The sequence below is a fragment of the Ranitomeya variabilis genome, chromosome 5 (assembly GCF_051348905.1).
Source record: "Ranitomeya variabilis isolate aRanVar5 chromosome 5, aRanVar5.hap1, whole genome shotgun sequence".
Taxonomy (NCBI): domain Eukaryota; kingdom Metazoa; phylum Chordata; class Amphibia; order Anura; family Dendrobatidae; genus Ranitomeya; species Ranitomeya variabilis.
In genome coordinates, this window is record NC_135236.1 from 374,122,743 (window position 1) to 374,144,827 (window position 22,085).

General features: G+C 43.1%; 1 protein-coding gene across 19 annotated transcripts in view; it reads left to right on the top strand.

Moving 5' to 3' along the window:
- The window catches only part of CADPS2 (calcium dependent secretion activator 2), a 699,771-nt gene that overhangs the window by 151,517 nt on the left and 526,169 nt on the right, over window positions 1-22,085 (top strand). For all 19 annotated transcript variants that reach the window (XM_077264954.1, XM_077264944.1, XM_077264942.1 and 16 more), the window contains exon 8: window positions 1,804-1,943. In XM_077264954.1, coding sequence (XP_077121069.1) covers window positions 1,804-1,943 — 140 coding nt within the window. The remainder of the gene's footprint in view (window positions 1-1,803; window positions 1,944-22,085) is intronic.

Genomic DNA, 22,085 nt, shown 5'->3' on the forward strand with positions numbered 1-22,085 from the left:
ACAGCAAGCCAAGCCCGCATCTTTCCTTGTGAAAGCCAGCCTGTGACTGGAATTCATAAGAGTTCGTGACTTCTGCTGTACCTAGCACGAGCAATTGGATGATTGCAGCTTCAAGTCTCCTAAGGGAACTATTAAATCCAGTAAAAAGTGGGGAAAAAACGAGTTCAAATCACCTCAATTTTGCCCTATTAAAATAAAACAATAAAAAACATACACATATTTGGTATTGCTGCATTCAGAATTATCAAAATATAAAATATACCTGATTAGTAAATGGCGTAATGGAAAAAAAAATCAAAAACACCAGAATTAGAGTTTTGGCTGCCTCAACATTGTAATAAAAAGCTATAAGAGGCGATGAAAACCTCATATCTACCCCAAAATAGTGTCATTAAAATTACCAGCTAAAAATAAGCCCTCACCCAGCCCCATATCAAGAAAAATTAAAACATTACAGGTCTCGGAAAATGACAACAAAAGCAAATTTGTTTTTTGTTGTTACATGTTTCCAAATCTCTTTAAAACTCTTAAAGGGAACCTGTCACCCCATTTTTTCAGTATGAGATAAAAATACCGTTAAATAGGGCCTGAGCTGTGCTTTACAATAGTATATTTTTTGTCCCCTGATTCCCCACCTATGCTGCCGAAATACCTTACCAGTGTCGCCGTTTTCGCCTGTCAATCACGCTGGTCTGGTCAAAAGGGCATGGTGAAATGGCTTTTTCTCCCCCACCTCTTGCTTATCTTCCCGGCATTGGCGTAGAGTTTTGCGCATGCGCAACTGCCGAATGCACTGCGCAGCGGCAGACAAAGAGCGCGATCTACGCTATTCACCAGCTTTTCCGTGGCGGCGGCCATCTTCCCGAGGCCGCGCGTGCGCAGATGGAGTGCTCTGCTGCCCGGGGCTTCAGGAAAATGGCCGCCGCGATCTCCATCTGCGCACGCGCGGCATCCCGCGGCCATTTTCCTGAAGCCCCGGGCAGCAGAGCACTCCATCTGCGCACGTACGACCTCAGGAAGATGGCCGCCGCCACGGAAAAGCCGGTGAATAGCGCAGATCGCGCTCTTTGTCTGCCGCTGCGCAGTGCATTCGGCAGTTGCGCATGCGCAAAACACTACGCCAACGCCGGGAAGATAAGCAAGAGGTGGGGGAGAAAATGCCATTTCACCATGCCCTTTTGACCAGACCAGCGTGATTGACAGGCGAAAACGGCGACTTTGGTAAGGTATTTCGGCAGCATAGGTGGGGAATCAGGGGACAAAAAATATACTATTGTAAATCACAGCTCAGGCCCTATTTAACGGTATTTTTTTCTCATACTGAAAAAACGGGGTGACAGGTTCCCTTTAAATAAGAAATAATTATAGTGAACATAGTAAATGAAAAAAACAATAATGGAATTTCACTTTTTTTTGCCATTTCAAAACACTTGAAACTTTTTCACAGTTTTCCATTAAACTATGTGGTAGAATAAATGGTGTAGTTCAAAAGTTCATCTCGTCTTGCAAAAATCAAGCCCTCATACGGCTATATTGATGGAAAAACAAAAAAAGTTATGGCTCTTGGAAGGAGGGGAGCAAAAATGAGATTTTTTAAAAAGTGGTATGAAGTGGTATGAAGGGGTTAAGGGAATTACTATACACCCAAGTAATGCTTCGTTCCTTATTTTGTAGAGTGTTATGTATAGATTTTTTTTTTACTTTCTGTAATATTTATTAGACAGTAGTGTTTTTTTTGAGAACTAATGCAAATACATTATGTCGCTAATACAGTAATAGCTGTTATTCTCTATTTTTTCTTAGGTAACACTTACGCCAACCCCCAATAGTTCAAAGATGCCAGAACTGCACAAAATGACTGTACCTAAGAACAGCCAAGATACTGACCTGAACATTAAACTGGCAGTAAGGATGGACAAACCGCCACACATGAAACATAGTGGGTAAGCCTGAGTACAGTTATTTTTTTAGAATCTTTCTTATAGAGCTAGTGAGGGAGATTTAATTGTGTAGAGGCTCATCATTAAAATTTAATCCGCAACCAAATAAGTTACCACAGGCAATTTAATTTTTTCTTTGCAGTTTCTGAAATCTTCCACATATGTTTTATAGGACGCTGTGTTAAATGTAAAGAAAACAAGAATGCAATCATCTAATGCTAGTTTCACATTAGCGTTTAATCCGCATACGCAAGTGGTGCAAAAAACGCATATAAACGCGTACAAACGTGGTGTTTTTTAGACGAATGCGTTACCGCATGCGGTTAAAAAAAACGCCGCGTTTGTACGCGTTAATATGCGTTTTTTCATGCGTTTGCGTTTTTGGTGCGCATGATGAGAAATTTCACAAGACAAAAATCAAGATAACCAGACACCGCCAATGGGACTACAGAGGGCGTGTATTATGGGATTTCTTTATATAGACCCCTGAACAGCTGGAATCTTCAGATTTTGCTCCTGTATCCTGTGTCATGATGGATCTTCGCATGGAGAGCTTTTATTTCAACCTGGATTTAAGCATCAAGCTGTTTCTTGCCTGTGCTTTAGCTTAGGAGCAAGACAGAAATCGCAAAAGATGGAGAAGGAGACAATGTTGGCGTTTTTGGAGGCACCCCACTATCGAACTACGTGAGAGCCGTGGAGCCTATCACACGCTGTATGGCGAGCTTAATGCCAACCCGGAGAAATTCCATGAATATACAAGGATGTCGCAAGACTCGTTCCGGGATTTGCTTGCTCGTGTCCAAGGAGCCATACGGAGACAGGACACCCAGCTCCGTAGAGCGATTCCACCGGAGGAACGTCTGCTGGTTACATTAAGGTACGTTCCAAATCTAAAACAATGACAGTCCAAATTTAGTGTTTTCTGACATGTATGTTTTGGGTATTTTCCTTTCTTTCTTTAGCGTAACCACACCATAAATAGTTTGTAATTTTTTGGGGGGTTTCTTTATCTTACAGATTTCTAGCAACCGGAGAGAGTTTATCATCCCTCCACTTCCAATACCGGCTTGGAATATCCACCCTGCTGGAATAGTTGCGGACACCTGCCGGGCTTTGTGGAATGTACTCCGGGATCAGTTTATACCCCTACCCACCGTCGACATGTGGCTTGAAATTTCGGAAAAATTCTGGAGTGTGTGTGATTTCCCCAACTGTTTAGGAGCGGTGGATGGAAAGCACATCCGCATTATCAAACCTGCCAGAACAGGATCGGAGTATTTCAACTATAAAAAATATTTTTCTGTTGTGCTCATGGCAATAGCTGATGCGAACTGTCGCTTCATCGCCGTGGATATTGGAGCTTTTGGCCGTGGCAACGATTCCCAGACTTTCAAGAACTCGGATATGGGCCGCCGTGTGTATGGCAAAAATTTCAATTTTCCCCCGCCACAACCTCTCCCCAACACTCAAGATCCACCGATGCCATTTGTTATGGTTGGGGATGAGGCCTTTCAGATGTGTGAAAACCTACTGAAGCCCTATTCCAGTCGGGACTTGAATCACACTAGAAGGATCTTTAACTACAGACTGACCAGGGCCCGAAGAACAGTAGAGTGTACCTTTGGCATTCTGGTCGCTAAATGGCGCATTCTTGCATCAGCCATAAATCTAAAAGTGGAAACAGTCGACGAGGTGGTCAAAGCCTGTGTGGTTCTGCACAATTATATAATGGCTAAGGAGCAACCCAACATTGAACTGGATGAACCAGTTGCACACCCATTGCCCGATTTCCAGCATCACCCGTTGCGGTCAACTGCAGCAGTTGGTCACATGCGGGACCAATTTGCTGCCTTTTTTGATTCAGATATTGAACGTGTGTCATGGCAGGACAATGTTGTGTAAATGCCCTGTTGTAATTCGATCTGTACCAGTAATTTTCTGAAATGATAATATTTCTCATTAATAAACTTTAGTTTTGGTTGTGTTGACCATGTCTCCTATGTTTTTCCTCTACAAACCAAGGCTGTCCTAAAACTAGCAGTATTTGGTCTGTATTTAATATCCGTATTTGTAATCGAAAACCAGGAGTGGGTAATAAAGGCAGAGGTGCTACTTATGTTAATATCATAATTTACTTATTGTTCCACTCCTTGTTTAGGCTTACAAATAGTGATATAAAACACTGGCCACATACTGCTAGTAATGGCAGCCATGTTGCTTTATTGGTAAGCTTGTTGACGTCATTGCGTTCTGATTCTGTTCTGCTGTATCCATTGGACAGAGACTGAAGAGTCAATGACTGTCACATTAAAGAGATCTATACTCATCAAGTCAGGTGTCAGAAATAATGAATTCATGATGGACATACAGCTTCATGAATTCACTACTTCTGACACCTGTACAGGTGAGCATAGATATGCCGTGTGTGATCACCATCGTCCCTTCAGTTTGTGTGTAATAGATTATGTACACAGAAGGGAAAATGGGGGATATACAAGGCAGTTCTCTACTCACCAGGTCAGGTGTCCTAACTAATGAGTTTTTTGACACCTGACCTGTTCAGTAGAGTTCTGCACTGTATGTCCGCCATTTTCTGTTTTGACTGCAACACTAGTCACAGACAAAGTAGAAAGAAGAGATTTTGGAGATAATACAAGTATACATTTTTTGGCCAACCTCATATCTCTATACTAAAGACACACAAAACTGCAGTCTCTTTTTTTTTTAATAACTACTGGAGATATGATGTGGCCAAAAAATAAAGTGTGTGGCGAAGTTTCTTATTTGGCGCACGGTGTGTGTTGCCGGCGGCGGAAGACACAATAAACCAAACATAATTGGGACAAATCAATTTTTTTTTATTTTTTAACAACCATAAAATTTATTTAACTGCGCCGGCTTGGGGTAGAGTGATGTAAGCGGGGGGTGTGAAGCACTGATGCCTGGCTAACCGTGGACGACGCAGAGGTGGCAGGAGAAGGGGCAATGCAACTAGTAGAGTCTGGAAGTTCGGGGATGGGGCTTGACACATGAGAGGCTTGAGACGCACTGGAAGGGTGAGACAAACCTGACATTACAGACACATTGGGAGGTGAAGGGGGAGGAATACTAAGAGTCCTCTGTTTTTTTTTGTTTGTTTTTTTGGGGTTTGCCGGGTTCTGGGAAGCCTTGGTGGGCTCATATGGCGTGGCGTAGTAGTGGGTGACCTGTCAGGGTCCGGCTGCACCATGCCAGAGTCCATAGTGCTCGTAGAGCGTGTAGCCATGCCAGAGTCCATAGTGCTCGTAGAGCGTGCAGCCATGCCAGAGTCCATAGTGCTCATAGAGCGTGCAGCCATGCCAGAGTCCATAGTGCTCGTAGAGCGTGCAGCCATGCCAGAGTCCATAGTGCTCGTAGAGCGTGCAGCCATGCCAGAGTCCATAGTGCTCTTAGAGCGTGCAGCCATGCCAGAGTCCATAGTGCTCGTAGAGCGTAAGGCCATGCCAGAGTCCATAGTGCTCGTAGAGCGTAAGGCCATGCCAGAGTCCATAGTGCTCGTAGAGCGTAAGGCCATGCCAGAGTCCATAGTGCTCGTAGAGCGTAAGGCCATGCCAGAGTCCATAGTGCTCGTAGAGCGTAAGGCCATGCCAGAGTCCATAGTGCTCGTAGAGCGTAAGGCCATGCCAGAGTCCATAGTGCTCATAGAACTTGCAGCCATGCCAGAGTCCATAGCGCTTGTAGAGCGTAAGGCCATGCCAGGGTCCTGCTGCATCGTGGTGGTGGGGGTACGGAAGGCCATGCCAGGGTCCTGCTGCATTGTGGTGGTGGTGGTGGCGGTACAGAAGGCCATGCCAGGGTCCTGCTGCATCGTGGTGGTGGCGGTACGGAAGGCCATGCCAGGGTCCTGCTGCATCGTGGTGGTGGCGGTACGGAAGGCCATGCCAGGGTCCTGCTGCATCGTGGTGGTGGCGGTACGGAAGGCCATGCCAAGGTCCTGCTGCATCGTGGTTTCAGTGGAGGAGGTCCAAGCAGGAGCAGCGGTTGTCATGGTGGTGGCGGTGGCATGGTGGTGGTGCTGTAGTGGTGTCCGGCAGTGCTAGGAATTGAGGTGGCCGTGCACCGGTATGCAGCAGAGGTCGGCATTGAGGTTAATCGTGACCGTGAAGGCACAGCTGGATATGCCGACACTGTCTGCTGGAAATATCGACTCTGCTGCATAGCCTGCACGTAAGCAGCATTGCAGGCCTGCATGACACTCAGCTGGAGATCAGGAGTAAGGTGTTCCTACATGCCCTGCTCAATTTGGTTAAAATAATGATGTGCTGGCCTCTGGAGGTCGGCTTTCACTTGGTCAAGGCTTTTGGTGACCTCCTGGATACGTGCATTCAAGAGGTTATGTGAAATATCCATTCGGTCACTCAAAGCCTTGATTGTGTCTCGTGTAAAACCGAGCTCAAGTGCAAAAACTCAGGCATGAGTGACCTGTCCGATGCCCTCTGCCGCTGCCGGGAGGAGCCCCAAAAAAAAGGGGCAGTGGAAGAGGACTGCAAAAGGAGAAGAACTGATGGAGCAGCTCCCTGGTCTCCAGTTAGTGTGGAAGGCCCACTTTCTGCAGCACTGCTGGATGGCTGGGACGGATCCGTGGCTGTCGGATGAAGGACCGCTCCAGAACCTGGGCCAACAGTTGTGCTCCATGTGCTGTGAAAAAAGGAAAAAGAAAATTAATACCAAAAATTAACCAGACGCAAAATCCTGTGGAATAGAAATATACAGATTATGGCAATACAATACAACCTAATGCAAGGGAAAAATACTTACGTTCTTTGGGCAAGGACCGGTCTTAAAAATGCCAGAACGCGATGGTATTTGTATCTTCTGATCCTTGCTCCTGAACCACTGGGAACACGGCTCTCTTGACGCAGGTCCTTGTTGAAGCGGTCCTTCATCGAACGCCAACGTGTTTTGACTTTGGCCACTGTTAAATAAATAAAAAATAAATAAAAAATAGTCAGAAAATGGACTTTTGGCCGTGCTCACACAACTGTGTGTGATGAGAGAAACTCCTGAGAGTTTCTTTCATCACACACAGTTGTGTGAGCACGGCCAAGGTCTCTGCTGCTTCACACTGCAGTGCAATACTTACCAAATGCATTTCGGACCCGAGTCGGGGCGTTGTCCCAGCCATCCCACATCTCTTTGGCCACCTCATTCCATAGGCGCCGGATCGTGACGTTGTTTGAGTGCAGTGGATCCCGGGTGTCCCACAACGGGACTCGCTCCTCGACCAGGGAGATGAGGAGGTCATTTTCAATTAGGTCATCCTCCCGTTATGGAACCTAAAAATTAAATAGTCATTAAAGTTTAGTGAATTAACATAAGGAAAAAAAAGAAAAAAAGATGCTGAAAAATGGCATGAATAGGAAAGTCAACATACAAAAGGATTCCAGAAGAAAAAAGTTACGAAATAGGAATGGAAAGAAAAGAAGATTCAAGAATATTAGACTGAGGATACAGTAAACAGTCAGCCTTGTATAGGTACCCGCTGCCGTCTTTCCACCCGACCTTGAGTCCGCTGCTCCTTCCCAGTTTGTGCCGCAGTTGAAGAAGAGTTCTAAAAAAATGAAAAATTCAAATTGTCACATGTGTAGATGTGACAGTGAATACTTACCAATCTGACAAGGCAAGTACTCACCTCACTGACATGCTCGACTTCCGACGGCCCAGGACGAAACTCCTCATCAGAAGAAGAAGCAGAAGACATTCTGATGCATGCAGAAAGAAAGAAATGCAAGAAATTAGGACATGTAGAGACAGAAAATAGAAAAGTAAGGCATTGGCTAGGATATACTCACATTGTTCAGGGTCTTGTTTTCCTCCAAGATGTAGCCTGTGTCTCGTCTGCTTCAGTGTCTGCTGAGTAGTGACCTGCAAATGTCCACTCCCTCCCTTTATCACCTTGTATGTGGGGGGTGGCTTATCAGTGTCTAGACATGTTTTTCTCTATTGAAACGCATGCGTTCACGAATGCAAGCAAACGCATGTGCTTGTGAACGCATGCGTTCATATAGACAGCAATGCGTTTTTGTCACAAGCCTTGCTCAATGGACCGCATGCGTTTCCAGGTGGCAAATTGACGCCTCTAAAAATTACTACATGTTGCATTTCCGCGCCAAGTCGCAAACGACGAAACGACGCATGCGTCGTCAAACGCGGCAAAACGCGAAAAATCAAAAACGCATGCGTCCCTAATGTTAAATATAGGAATACACAACGCATGCGGATATATGCGGTAGAAACGCTGCGGACACAACCGCAAATGTGAAACCAGCCTAATATAGCCATATTTTATTCACAGCATAGACCACATATCAGAAGGTTTTAGTCCGTTTTCCATTTAATGCATTTTTCCATTTATTGCTCAACTAGATCCTCTGCCTATCTGCACCCACAACAGATGTCCTTCACAAAGACCGCTCCCGGTCGAAACGTTGCACCATATCTGTTTTTGTCTTCTTGCTGGATCAAAACAAACTATTATTGTAGCAAGACCTACAGTATCATTTTCTTTTTTGGTGCTGAAGTTCCTTTCTCGACAAGTCTGGACCACAAGTCCTTTCCTCAAGCACACAATTTTTTAATAGAACAGTGTGCCGGTCTTTCTCGTTCCAATCTTCACAGTCAAATGACTGTATAAACAGAGCATGTTAGAGAGGCAGAGTCTCTCAGAAGCAATGATGGTCCGAGGTTCACTAATCTGTGAACAACTGCATCTAAAAATTGTGGAACAATTTCAGAAAATGTCCCTCAGCGTAAAATTGCAAAGGCTTTAAACGTCCATTTGTCTATACTACATATTATCAAAATATTTAGAGATTTTGGAAAAGTCCTATGTGCTCAAGGGACAAGGCTGACAGTCAATATTGGATGCTTGCACTCTACAGCCCCTAAGGGGCCATTGCATTAAAAACAGACAATCTGGTTGTACAAATCACTTTGTGGATTTAGGAAGAATTACAGAAATCATCGTGAACACCGTTTGCCATGCAATCCACAAATGCAAATTAAAGCTGTATCATGTGAAGTAGCAGCCATAAATCAACAACTTTTACAAACCTATGAAAAACTTGACTAGCAATTTGTAAGGTGTATAAAGCATGTGAGAATGGACACTACAATGATAGTAGAAGATGGCCTTGATTATTTAATTTACTATGTCCTGTCCTCTGACATAAAAGCTGCATTGAAATCCATGAAGAGGATGAGATGCACGCTAGTGGTTGAAGTGTAGATTGGCAATGTGATCCATTGGCAATGATGTTCTGGGTAAAGATAATGATATTTACTTCTGTCATTTGCTTGAATATCTTATAAAATACCTATTTCCCTCTACATGCAGATGTGATTTTTAACTGGCACAATATTTGTACCGTTAAAAGTTTAATATTTTTTTCCCCAAATTTCCACATTTATTTTTGTTCTTGGTTGCATTCTGCTTTTTACACCATTTCTTCCTTATAACTGATCCTGCAGTATAACCTAGTGGCTGCTTGATTTATAGCAGGGCTTGCTAATCTAGAATGATAATACTCAGGTTTAAGACTCATTTTAGCATATGTATTGATTTTCCTTTTTTCTTCCTTTATTTTTTCTTTTTTTTTCTATATTTTCATTCAAAACACCTGAATAGTGTATGGTCTAGTGTTACAGGTGGCAGATTACCGAACGTTGTTACAAACTGTGATGTGATCACAACTCCTCAACAACTTCCATTTGTTCAGGGCATAGTTTTGAAGCTATTTAATTTCTACTTCTCCACTGATTGTACTCAGATTTCACTCTCTGGCCCAGATGTCATCTTTCTGCTGTCCAGAATTTGTGTAACTATCGTCTGAAATCTCTTTCAACTCCTGTTTTTTTAAATTATTATATTTCCACCTTGTCAAATTCTCCATCTTGAAATTGTGTACTACAGTATATTGCAGTTGGAACTATCTGATCTTTATATTCATATGTGTCATGTTAGTTTTAATTTAAGTAATTTAAAGTGGTTGTTCTGTCACAACTAGTGTTGAGCGATACCTTCCGATATGCAAAGGTATCGGTATCGGATTGGATCGGCCGATATCCAAAAAATATCGGATATCGCCGATACCGATACCAATGCATATCAATGGGACACAAAATATCGGAATGGTTCCCAGGGTCTGAAGGAGAGGAAACTCTCCTTCAGGCCCTGGGATCCATATTCATGTATAAAATAAAGAATAAAAATAAAAAATATTGATATACTCACCCCTCCGGCGGCCCCTGGACCTTAGCGCTGTAACCGGCAGCCTCCGTTCCTAAGAATGCAGAGTCAAGGACCTTCGATGACGTCGCGGCTTGTGATTGGTCGCGTGACCGCTCATGTGACCGCTCACGCGACCAATCACAAGCCGCGACATCATCGAAGGTCCTTCACTCCCTGCATTCTTAGGAACGGAGGCTGCCGGTTACACCGCTAAGGTCCAGGGTCCGCCGGACGGGTGAGTATATCCATATTTTTTATTTTTATGATTTATTTTTTACATGAATATGGATCCCAGGGCCTGAAGGAGAGTATCCTATCCTCCAGACCCTGGGAACCGTACGCACCGCACACTTCCGATTCCGATTTCCGATATCGCAAAACTATCGGAACTCTGTATCGGAATTCCGATACAGCAAATATCGGCCGATACCCGATATTTGCAGTATCGGAATGCTCAACACTAGTCACAACACATTGATGGCCTTAAAGTAGTTAGATTACACAGGTCTACAAAAATAAAAATTTTTTTCAAGTGCCAAGGTTTTTTGAATGGATCTACAGTGGAATGTAAGCTGCTGGGCACTCCTGCTCAAAATGACTGTTATTGTGAACAGCTAAGCAAGATGACATTTAAATTATCTTTAAAAGGAGTAAAGATTACACATTTCATTTGTATTTTAGGGAAATAAAATATATTGTAAATTTTTACATTTTAAAAATTACCAAAAGGAAATTGGGCCAATGCAAAAGTTTGGGCAATCTGTATGGTTAGTACCTAGTAGTACCCCCTTTTGAAGGTACCACAGCTTGAAAATGCTTATTGTAGCCAGCTAAGGCTACTTTCACATTAGCGTCGTACGACGCACGACGCAATGTGTCGTGCCGACGTACCGACGCATGCTGTGAATAAAAAGCACAACGGGGGCAGCAGATGCAGTTTTACAATGCATCCGCTGCCCCATTGTAATGTCCAGGGAGGAGGGGGCAGAGTTCCGGCCGCGCATGCACGGTCGGAAATGGCGGATTCAACGCACAAAAAAAGTTACATGTAACTTTTTTTGTGCCGATGGTCTGCCAAAACGCGACGCATCCGTCGCACGACGGGTGCGACGTGTGGCAATGCGTTAGCAATGCGTCGCTAATGCAAGTCTATGGAGAAAAAACGCATCCTTTGGCAACTTTGCAGGATGCGTTTTTTTCTCCTAAACGACACATTTCGACGTGCGTCGTACGACGCTAGTGTGAAGGCACCCTAAGAGTCTAGGAAAATTCTTCCAGTTCTGTGAGATTTTTGGGTCGTCTTGCGTGCACTTCTATTTTGAGGTCTAGCCACAGATTTTCAGTGATATTCATATCAGGGGACTGTGAGGGCCATTGTATAACATTCAGCTTGCCACTTTTGAGGAAATCTGTTGTGGATTTTGACTTGGGTTTAGGATCACTTACCAATTGTAGAAGCTGTCCTCTTTTCAACTTCAGCTTTTTTTTTTTTTTTTTTTACAGATGGTGTTATGTTTGCATAAAGAACGTGTTGAAATTTAATTGAATCCATTCCTCCATCTACCGGTGAAATATTCCCCATGCCATTGGCTGCAACTTAACCCCAAAGCATGATTGATCCACCCCCATGCTTAATTATTGTCAAGAAGTACTTTTCTTGAAATTATGTGCCTTTTTTTCTCCACACATACATTCATTGTGGCCAAAGAGTTCTATTTTAACCTCTTCGGTCGACAGAACTTGTTTCCATGATACATCAGTCAGGCTTGTTTAGATGTTCTTTTGCATATATCTGACACTGAATTTTATGGTGAGGATGCAGGAGAGGTTTTCTTCTGATAACTATTGCACGAAGGCCATATTTGTGAACGTGTCTCTGAATGAATAGTAGAACAATGTACCACAACTCCAGAGTCTGCTAAATATTTCTGACGGTCTGTTGCAGTCAAGCGGGGGTTCTAAATTTGCTTCTCCAGCAATCCTACCAGCAGCTCTCACTGAATTTTCGCTTGGTTTTCTAGACCTTATCATGACCTCCAGTGTTCCTATCTGTCAACTGACCTTTCTTAATTAAGAAAAGGGCAACTTGAAAACACCTTGCTTTCTTTTTGGAGCCTTCTCCTGCTTTGTGGGCATCCAACATTTTCATTTTCAGAGTGCTAAGCAGATGCTTAGAAGAACCCATGTCTGCTGTTATTTGGCGCAAGGTTAAAGGAGGCTGGGTTTTTATAAAGCTGGAAAATTTCTGTCACCTGGCCTTTCCTAAATATGATAGTGAACAAGCCATAGCTCCAACAGGCAATTTAAGGTCAGAAACCTTGGTCAAAATTATCTGAGAACACAAATCTCCAGTGGTGGCCAAACTTTTGCATCTGCCCATTTTGCTTATCGTAATTTTTTAAATGTAAAAGATGAAAATATGTATTTTTTGGCCTAAATTATAAAGGAAATGTGTCCTTTTTAACTTCAGCTCCTTTTAGAGATCATTTCATCTTCAACTTGCTTAACTGCTCACAATAATAGTAATTTTGACCAGGGGTACCCACACTTTTACATGCCATTGTTAAAAGAGAAACAGTTAGGGTTTTCCAAGAATTTTTGATGCTATTTTTAAGTAAGATTTTAAGAAAGGATTCGCTTAAAAAAATAAAAAGTCTTTCAAAATCCCTTTATGAACGTAGCCTTATTAGTGAGAGAATGCGTAGAGGCCACAATGTGGCCAAAAACATAGTGAATTGTGGTTTGCAAACTGCTCTTAACCTGCAAAAACACGCAATTGTTAGTGGTAAAATTGCTTATCATCTGCTTCACCTCTACATGTGCACTTACCTCTCAGAATATGCCATAAATGCAACTTCTGGCATCCTCCACTTTGGGATGAATGGGGGTCCATCATTTCCGGACCATCCATTTCCTTCACTGGAGATGTAGCTGCATGCAAATATAACCATCACCCAATAAAGAATGCATTAGCAAGAAATTGGTGACAAGGATTCAGTTAATTCTCAAATGTAGCTGTAGATTTGGCTTTCAGAATGATTTTTTTCTGGTGGGTCCTAGTAATATCACTCTGACATTGCAGGAAGAAAGTTGTTACATAGTGCCAGCAGAGAACTCTACACAGCACACAGTAGTGCACTGCTGGATTTTTATGATGCCTGCAGCTGCCTTTCCTCAGAAACTCTCTTATTTTCTGTTATTTTCACTTGGCTGCTCATTTAGCAAATCACATCAGTACTTCTGTAGTCATCTACTATCTTCCCGTTCACATTAGTCTGCCACACCTACCTGTTCACGTGTTTTCTAGTTATCGTCTTGATTCTTATAGCACATTGGCGCTTCTACTCTCTGCTTCCCTAAACCACCCCAGCCTGGTGTGCTATGTCCCTGCCCCACCTGTATTCCACTTGCCTCTATTTTTCACAGTGCATCAGCAATAGTAAATAAAGCAGTGCATTGTGCGAACTAAGGGAAAAGGAAGTCCAAAGACACATATTGCTGGGAAGCTCAGCCAGCACAGTAGCATCGTCTGCTCTAGAGAGAGCTTTACATGTTGCTGCCAGAGCTTCAAGTAGTTGCTGAGGCATAAGAACTGGCAGAATACCACAGGTAACATGTGCTATATCGGACTAGTCATTTGGTTGGAAATATAAAGAAAAAAAACCAAAAACACAAAATACACTTTAACATTTTATTTAAATGGCTCCATAATTTACTCAATCGCCCTAGTCCAATCCCCCCCACCGCCGTCTGGATATATAGTCCCTAACTTTCACTTAACTCTGCCCTGGCTAATGCACTAACCAGCGAGGAGCACTAGCACTAGCCTCACTTCAGATATAATCACACGGGGGAAAGTGACAAACACGAAAGGGATGAAGAAATAGACACTTGGCTTTCTCTGCTGCAAAGCACCACACAGCAGAACAAAAAGGCACCAGGATAATGAACCCAGCAGAAGCACCACTACACCCGGAGAGCTCCTCATTCAGGCTTGGTCTCTGAAGATTGCTCTATCACCAACAGTCAGCTGATGCATCAGGTGACCATTTAAAGGATGGTGGGAGTGGTCACCACCACATCAGCTAACCCAGCAACACTGCAGTTACACCAGATTGTCAGATTGCTAGAGCTCCAGGTCCCAGTACCACACTTCCACCTGATGTTTTCGGTCGACACCCAGACGTACTCATTCACACACAGGTCCGGACCTGAACATTTATTTCCACGCATGCGTTTGCCACAAGATGGTGAACTCTTTGAGGAACCGACAACAGAAGCGCCCCCTGTGTCACCAAACTCATACCCCCACTACACACAGAGGGAACCACCACCTTCCCCTGACCCCTCCTCCTAAGAGGACTCCGAGACTCAGGGTTTACTTGCGGTGATGGCTAAGTCTTGCCCCTACTGCCTGGCAGCACCTCTGCTGCTCCCACCGGAGAAGAGGGGGAAGATTGGAGAAGGATAGCAGAGATCGTAGCTCCAGGGCAGCAGTCCTTACACTACTGATCCCAGCTGACTACTTCCCTGGACCGCCAATCTATGACCGGGTTGTGTTTCTTCAGCCAAGGGAGGTCTAAGATGATGGTAGTTGGAATACCCTCCAAGATGTAGCACGACAGGGACTCTTCTTGGCGAGTGCCTATGCGCAGGTTTATATTATCTACGACTTGGGTCACCTTCCCCGGCTGAGAGGGACAGAGTCAATTACCTGAACAGCTTAGGGATCTTGCCAGCATCCTACCCCTCAGACAAAGCGAGAATCCACCAAATTGATTCCAGCTCCACTATCCTATCCTTACTATATGTAAAGTAGACATGTGGGAAATGTTACTTATTAACTATTTTATGTGACATGACTCTCTGATTTAAGGGCTCAAACATTAAGTTTGAAAATTGCTAAATTTTCAAAATTTTTGCTAAATATATATATATATTTTTTTTTCATAAATAAATGCAAGTCATATTGAAGAAATTTTACCACTGTCATTAAGTACAATATGTCATGAAAAAACTCAGAATCAGTGGGATTCGTTGAAGCGTTCTAGAGTTATTACCACATAAAGTGACAGTGGTCAAAATTGTAAAATTTGGCTTGGTCATTAACCCCTTCCCAACATGCGCCATACTAGTACTGCTCTGCGGGAACTGAGTTCCCGCAAACTGCAGTACTAGTACGGCGGCACGATCGCGCGGTCTCACAGTGAGCACCGCGGCGATCGCGTGCGGGTGTCGGCTGTATGTGACAGCTGACACCCTGTAGTAGTGACAGCGACATAGAGGCGCAACGCGCAGGGACGGGAGCTCCCTGCACTCTCCCACTGGAACAACGCGATGCGATCACGTTTTTCTGGTGTTCTGGAAGGAGACCCCGGAACCAAAATGGCCGTGGGGCTCCTTCTGGGTCATTCACTGAGTGGCCTCCTGCACTGCCTGTCAGATCGCTGATCTAACACAGTGCTATGCAAAGTGTCAGATCAGCGATCTGATGAAATATAGTGATGTGCCACCCTGGGACAATGTTATAAAGTAAAAAAAAAAGAAAATGTATAAAAAAAAATATTAACCCCTTAATCCCATATGACGTACTATCCCGTCAAGGTGACCTGGGACTTAATTCCCAGTGACGGGATAGTACGTCATACACGATCGGCCGCGCTCACGGGGGGAGCGCGGCCGATCGCAGCCGGGTGTCAGCTGACTATCGCAGCTGACATCCGGTACTATGTGCCAGGAGCGGTCACGGACCGCCCCTGGCACACCACAATCAAACATGATCGCAGTGTGCCGGCGGTACATGGAAGCATCGCGCAGGGAGGGGGCTCCCTGCGGGCTTCCCTGTGACGATCGGTACAAGGGAATGTACTCACCTTGTACCAAGCGTCTTCTCCCTGCAGTCCCCAGATCCAAAATGGCTGCGGGGCTGCATCCGGGTCCTGCAGGGAGTACTTCCGGGTCAGGAGCAGGCTGCAGCTGCAGCTCTGTAAGCCTGCAGCGATGAGTGAGATCGCCGATCTCACAGAGTGCTATGCAAACTGTAAGAACGGCGATCTGTGATGTCCCCCCCTGGGACAAAGTAAAAAAGTAAAAAAAAAAATTTCCACATGTGTAAAAAAAAAAAAAATAAATAAAAAAATTCCTAAATAAAGAAAAAAAATATATTATTCCCATAAATACATTTCTTTATCTAAAAAAAAAACCAAACAAAACAATAAAAGTACACATATTTAGTATCGCCGCGTCTGTAATGACCCAACCTATAAAACTGTCCCACTAGTTAACCCCTTCAGTGAACACCGTAAGAAAAAAAAAAAAAAAAACGAGCCAAAAAACAACGCTTTATTATCATACCGCCGAACAAAAAGTGGAATAACACACGATCAAAAAGACGGATATAAATAACCATGGTACCACTGAAAATGTCATCTTGTCCCGCAAAAAACGAGCCCCCACACAGCATCATAAGCAAAAAAATAAAAAAGTTATAGTCCTCAGAATAAAGTGATGCCAAAATAATTATTTTTTCTATAAAATAGCTTTTATCGTATAAAAGCGCCAAAACATAAAAAAATGATATAAATGAGATAACGCTGTAATCGTACTGACCCGACGAATAAAACTGCTTTATCAATTTTACCAAACGCGGAACGGTATAAACGCCTCCCCCAAAAGAAATTCATGAATAGCTGGTTTTTGGTCATGCTGCCTCACAAAAATCGGAACAAAAAGTGATCTAAAACTGTCACGTGTCCGAAAATGTTACCAATAAAAACATCAACTCGTCCCGCAAAAAACAAGACCTCACATGACTCTGTGGACCAATATGTGGAAAAATTATAGGTCTCAAAATGTGGAGACGCAAAAACTTTTTTGCTATAAAAAGCGTCTTTTAGTGTGTGACAGCTGCCAATCATAAAAATCCGATATAAAAAACGCTATAAAAGTAAATCAAACCCCCCTTCATCACCCCCTTAGTTGGGGAAAAATAATAAAATTAAAAAAATGTATTTATTTCCATTTTCCCGTTAGGGTTAGGGCTAGGGATAGGGTTGGGGCTAGGGTTAGGGCTAGGGTTAGGGTTGGGGCTAGGGTTGGAGCTAAAGTTAGGGTTAGGGTTGGGGCTAAAGTTAGGGTTAGGGTTGAGGCTAAAGTTAGGGTTAGGGTTTGGATTACATTTACGGTTGGGATTAGGGTTGGGATTAGAGTTAGGGGTGTGTCAGGGTTAGGGGTGTGGTTAGGGTTACCGTTGGGATTAGGGTTAGGGGTGTTGTTGGATTAGGGTTTCAGGTAGAATTGGGGAGTTACCACTGTTCAGGCACATCAGGGGCTCTCCAAACGCGACATGGCGTCCGATCTCAATTCCAGCCAATTCTGCGTTGAAAAAGTAAAACAGTGCTCCTTCCCTTCCGAGCTCTCCCGTGTGCCCAAACAGGGGTTTACCCCAACATATGGGGTATCAGCGTACTCGGGACAAATTGGACAACAACTTTTGGCGTCCAAGTTCTCTTTTTATCCTTGGGAAAATAAAAATTTGGGGGGCTAAAAATCATTTTTGTGGGAAAAATAAGATTTTTTTATTTTCACGGCTCTGCGTTGTAAACTGTAGTGAAACACTTGGGGGTTCAAAGTTCTCAAAACACATCTAGATAAGTTCCTTGGGAGGTCTAGTTTCCAATATGGGGTCACTTGTGGGGGTTTCTACTGTTTGGGTACATCAGGGGCTCTGCAAATGCAATGTGACACCTGCAGACCAATCCATCAAAGTCTGCATTCCAAATGGCGCTCCTTCCCTTCAGAGCTCTGCCATGCGCCCAAACAGTGGTCCCCCCCCCCACATATGGGGTATCAGCGTACTCAGGACAAATTGGACAATAACTTTTGGGGTCCAATTTATCCTGTTACCCTTGTGAAAATACAAAACTGGGGGCTAAAAAATTATTTTTGTGAAAAAAAAATAATTTTTATTTTCACGGTTCTGCGTTATAAACTGTAGTGAAACACTTGGGGGTTCAAAGCTCTCAAAGCACATCTAGATAAGTTCCTTAGGGGGTCTACTTTCCAAAATGGTGTCACTTGTGGGGGTTTTTAATGTTTAGGCACATCCGGGGCTCTCCAAACGCAACATGACGTCCCATCTTAATTCCAGTCAATTTTGCATTGAAAAGTAAAATGGCACTCCTTCACTTCTGAGCTCTGCTATGCGCCCAAACAGTGGTTTACCCCCACATATGGGGTATCGTCGTACTCAGGACAAACTGCACAACAACTATTGTGGTCTAATTTCTTCTCTTACCCCTGGGAAAATAAAAAATTGGGGGCGAAAAATCATTTTTGGGAAAAAATATGATTTTTTATTTTTACGGCTCTGCACTATAAACTTCTATGAAGCACTTGGTGGGTCAAAGTGCTCACCACACATCTAGATAGTTCCTTAAGGGGTTTACTTTCCAAAATGGTGTCACTTGTGGGGGGTTTCAATGTTTAGGCACATCAGGGGCTCTCCAAACGCAACATGGCATCCCATCTCAATTCCAGTCAATTTTGCATTGAAAAGTCAAATGGCGATCCTTTCCTTCCGAGCTCTGCCATGCGCCCAAACAGTGGTTTTCCCCCACATATAGGGTATCAGCGTACTCAGGACAAATTGTACAACAATTTTGGGGGTCCAATTTCTTCTGTTATCCTTAGTAAAATAAAACAAATTGGATCTGAAGTAAAAATTCTGTTAAAAAAAGTTAAGTGTTCAATTTTTTTAAACATTCCAAAAATTCCTGTGAAGCACCTGAAGGGTTAATAAACTTTTTGAATGTGGTTTTGAGTACCTTGAGGGGTGCAGTTTTTAAAATGGTGTCACACTTGGGTATTTTCTATCATATAGACCCCTCAAAGTGACTTCAAGTGTGAGGTGACACCCTAAAAAAATGGTTTTGCACATTTTGTTGTAAAAATGAGAAATAGCTGGTCAACTTTTAACCCTTATAACTTACTAACAAAAAAATTGTTTCCAAAATTGTGCTAATGTAAAGCAGACATGTGGGTACTGTTATTTATTAACTATTTTGTTTGATATGACTCTAATTTAAGGGCATAAGAACTAAAAGTTTAAAAATTGCAAAATTTTTTAAATGTTCGCCAAATTTCCATTTTTTTCACAAATAAATGTAGTCAAATCGAAGAAATGTTACCACTATTATAAAGTACAATATGTCACGAGAAAACAGTCTCAGAATCACCAGGATCCGTTGAAGCGTTTCAGAGTTATGACCTCATAAAGTGACAGTGGTCAGAATTGAAAAAAATGGCCTGGTCAGGAAGTTGAAAACAGGCTTCGGGTGAAGGGGTTAAGGTCAAAATTGGCTCAATCACTAATGGGTTAATTTTAAGGTTCTTTTGGTGGTTGCACCAAAACATTGTTTATCTGGAATCCAGGGGAAATGTCTATACTTGTGCAACTCTGTGTGAATCATGTGCTTACTCCTAGATGCACATAGCCCTAAACTGGAGCTGTCAATCCCATTGCAACAGTTCCAGGCACTTTTTATTCTGGACCATACATTATCCACACTATAGGCCCAATTCATCAAGACTGACAGTGTTCACGCTGGTCTCAATAAGGAGGCTTGTTTCAGGTAGATGCTCCTGCATTATTAAAGGGACTCTGTCACCCCCAAAATTGTATATGAGGAAAGCCCACCGGCATCAGGGGCTTATCTACAACATTCTGTAATGCTGTAGATAATCCCCCGATGTATCCTGAAAGGTAAGAAAATGAGGTTATATTATACTCACCCAGGGGCGGTCCCGCTGCTGTCCGGTCCGATGGGTGTCGCGATCCGGGTCCAGCGACTCCCATCTTCTTACGATGATGTCCTCTTCTTGTCTTCACGCCGCAGCTCCGGCGCAGGCGTTCTTTGTCTGCCCTGATGAGGGCAGAGCAAAGTACTGCAGTGCGCAGGCATCGGGAAAGGTCAGAGAGGCCCAGTGCCTGGGCACTGTAGTACTTTGCTCTGCCCTCATCAGGGCAGACAAAGTACGCCTGCACCGGAGCCACAGCCTTAAGACAAGAAGAGGACGTCATCCTATGAAGATGGGAGGCCCCGGACCGGACCGCAACGCCAATCGGACCGGACCGCAGCGGGACCGCCCCTGGGTGAGTATAATCTAACCTCTTTTTCTCATCTTTCAGTATACATCGGGAGCTTATCTACAGCATTACAGAATGGTGTAGATAAGCCCCTGATGACGGTGGGCTTACCTCATATACGATTTTGGGGGTGACAGGTTCCCTTTAAGATGTGCACGCCTCATAATGAATTGAACACGTCTGAAAGGTGGTATGCACTTTCGTGTACCTCGTTACATTTCTTATTCCTGTGGTGGCGTACTCCACATTATGCAAAATTTTTGCAAGTTTTCAAGTCAATTTACGGCAGAATTCTGGCGTAATTGCTTTGATGAATCGGGGCCTTTAATAGCAGGCAGGTAGCCATTACAATGAATATTAAATTCCTGCATAGTTTATTTTTTTATTGTAGGAGCTCTGGTACAAAAGTTAGAATATCTGGAGACTATGATCACTTCACAGTAAAAGGGTAAAAAAATAAAATTACATGTTATAACTCGCATATTTAAATATCTGTAAAGCAGAAGGAACATTGCATGGTACATTGATAGTGTCATTATGAAATTATCAATTTATGGTTCACGCTGGGATAATTAATACTTATAATCATGTGTTTTGATTTGATAATGGAGATTCTGGCAGAAAACCTCAAAGTTGCAAGGATATAAATAATAAACTGTTTATCTTTCTAGTGTGTCTTTGGAGAGTAAATTACTATGTACTTGCTTTTAATCATTCCTCCAGTAATTGCTGTTGGGGGAGCTGGGGAAATCATAGGGGGTCTTAATAGGGTGCAAACGTTATTTTCATTGCCAAGGCTAGCACTGCTAATTATGCTGTCATGTCACATTTATACTAATCTTTCTGGGATTTGTGCATATTTTTTTTTCCTCTCCTTATACATTCCTAATTGCCTGCTTTATTCAGCTAGTCTCTGTGTTACATCCCCTTTATTGTTTACCTAGTCAGGCACATCAGGAATTAGACCTGTACGCAGTTACAGATATATTCTAATCAGCTATAGCCTGATTTGCTTCAAAATCCACATCAATACGTATCTGAAGCGGTTTTTGAAGTGAATCTATTTGAAATTCCACGTCCGAAAACACCATGTGAACACTTAGATGGGTTTTACAGGAATTATTTTTTACTTCATAGGCTCTCACTGGCTGAAAAAAAAACAGAGCTTTACTTACCATCCCCTGCTCCAGTACTACCTTTAGTCTTTCTTGACAGACACTGCAACGGTGACGTCACATCGACTGACCTGCAGCCAATACCTGGGCTCAAGAGCCCTGATGATGTAGATGGAACGAACTTTTGAGACCAGAGATTGGTGACATCGTTGTTGACCTGATGTTACCGCACTGCAGCCTATCAACAAGGACCGAAGACAGTGATGAGGAGCCAGAACTACAGAACTAGAGCAGGGGAGAGGAAGTAAAGCTCCCAGTGTTAATTTTACCCACCTGGAGCCTGTGACGTACTATTTTATATATATATATATATATATATATATATATATATATATATATATATAATTTTTTTTTTTTTAACATATATATGGTATTTATTGTTGGGTTTCAGCTCTCTGGTAGCCACTTAGATATGCACTGTCACGGGGTTTTATATCAAAACAGCATAAGCGGTTTATAGTCAATCATGCTCCAAAACAAAAACAGCCTTTTCCTGGTCATCCACCTGACAGCACCATGGAGGTTGTCTTCTTATCCACAGTGGGACAGGA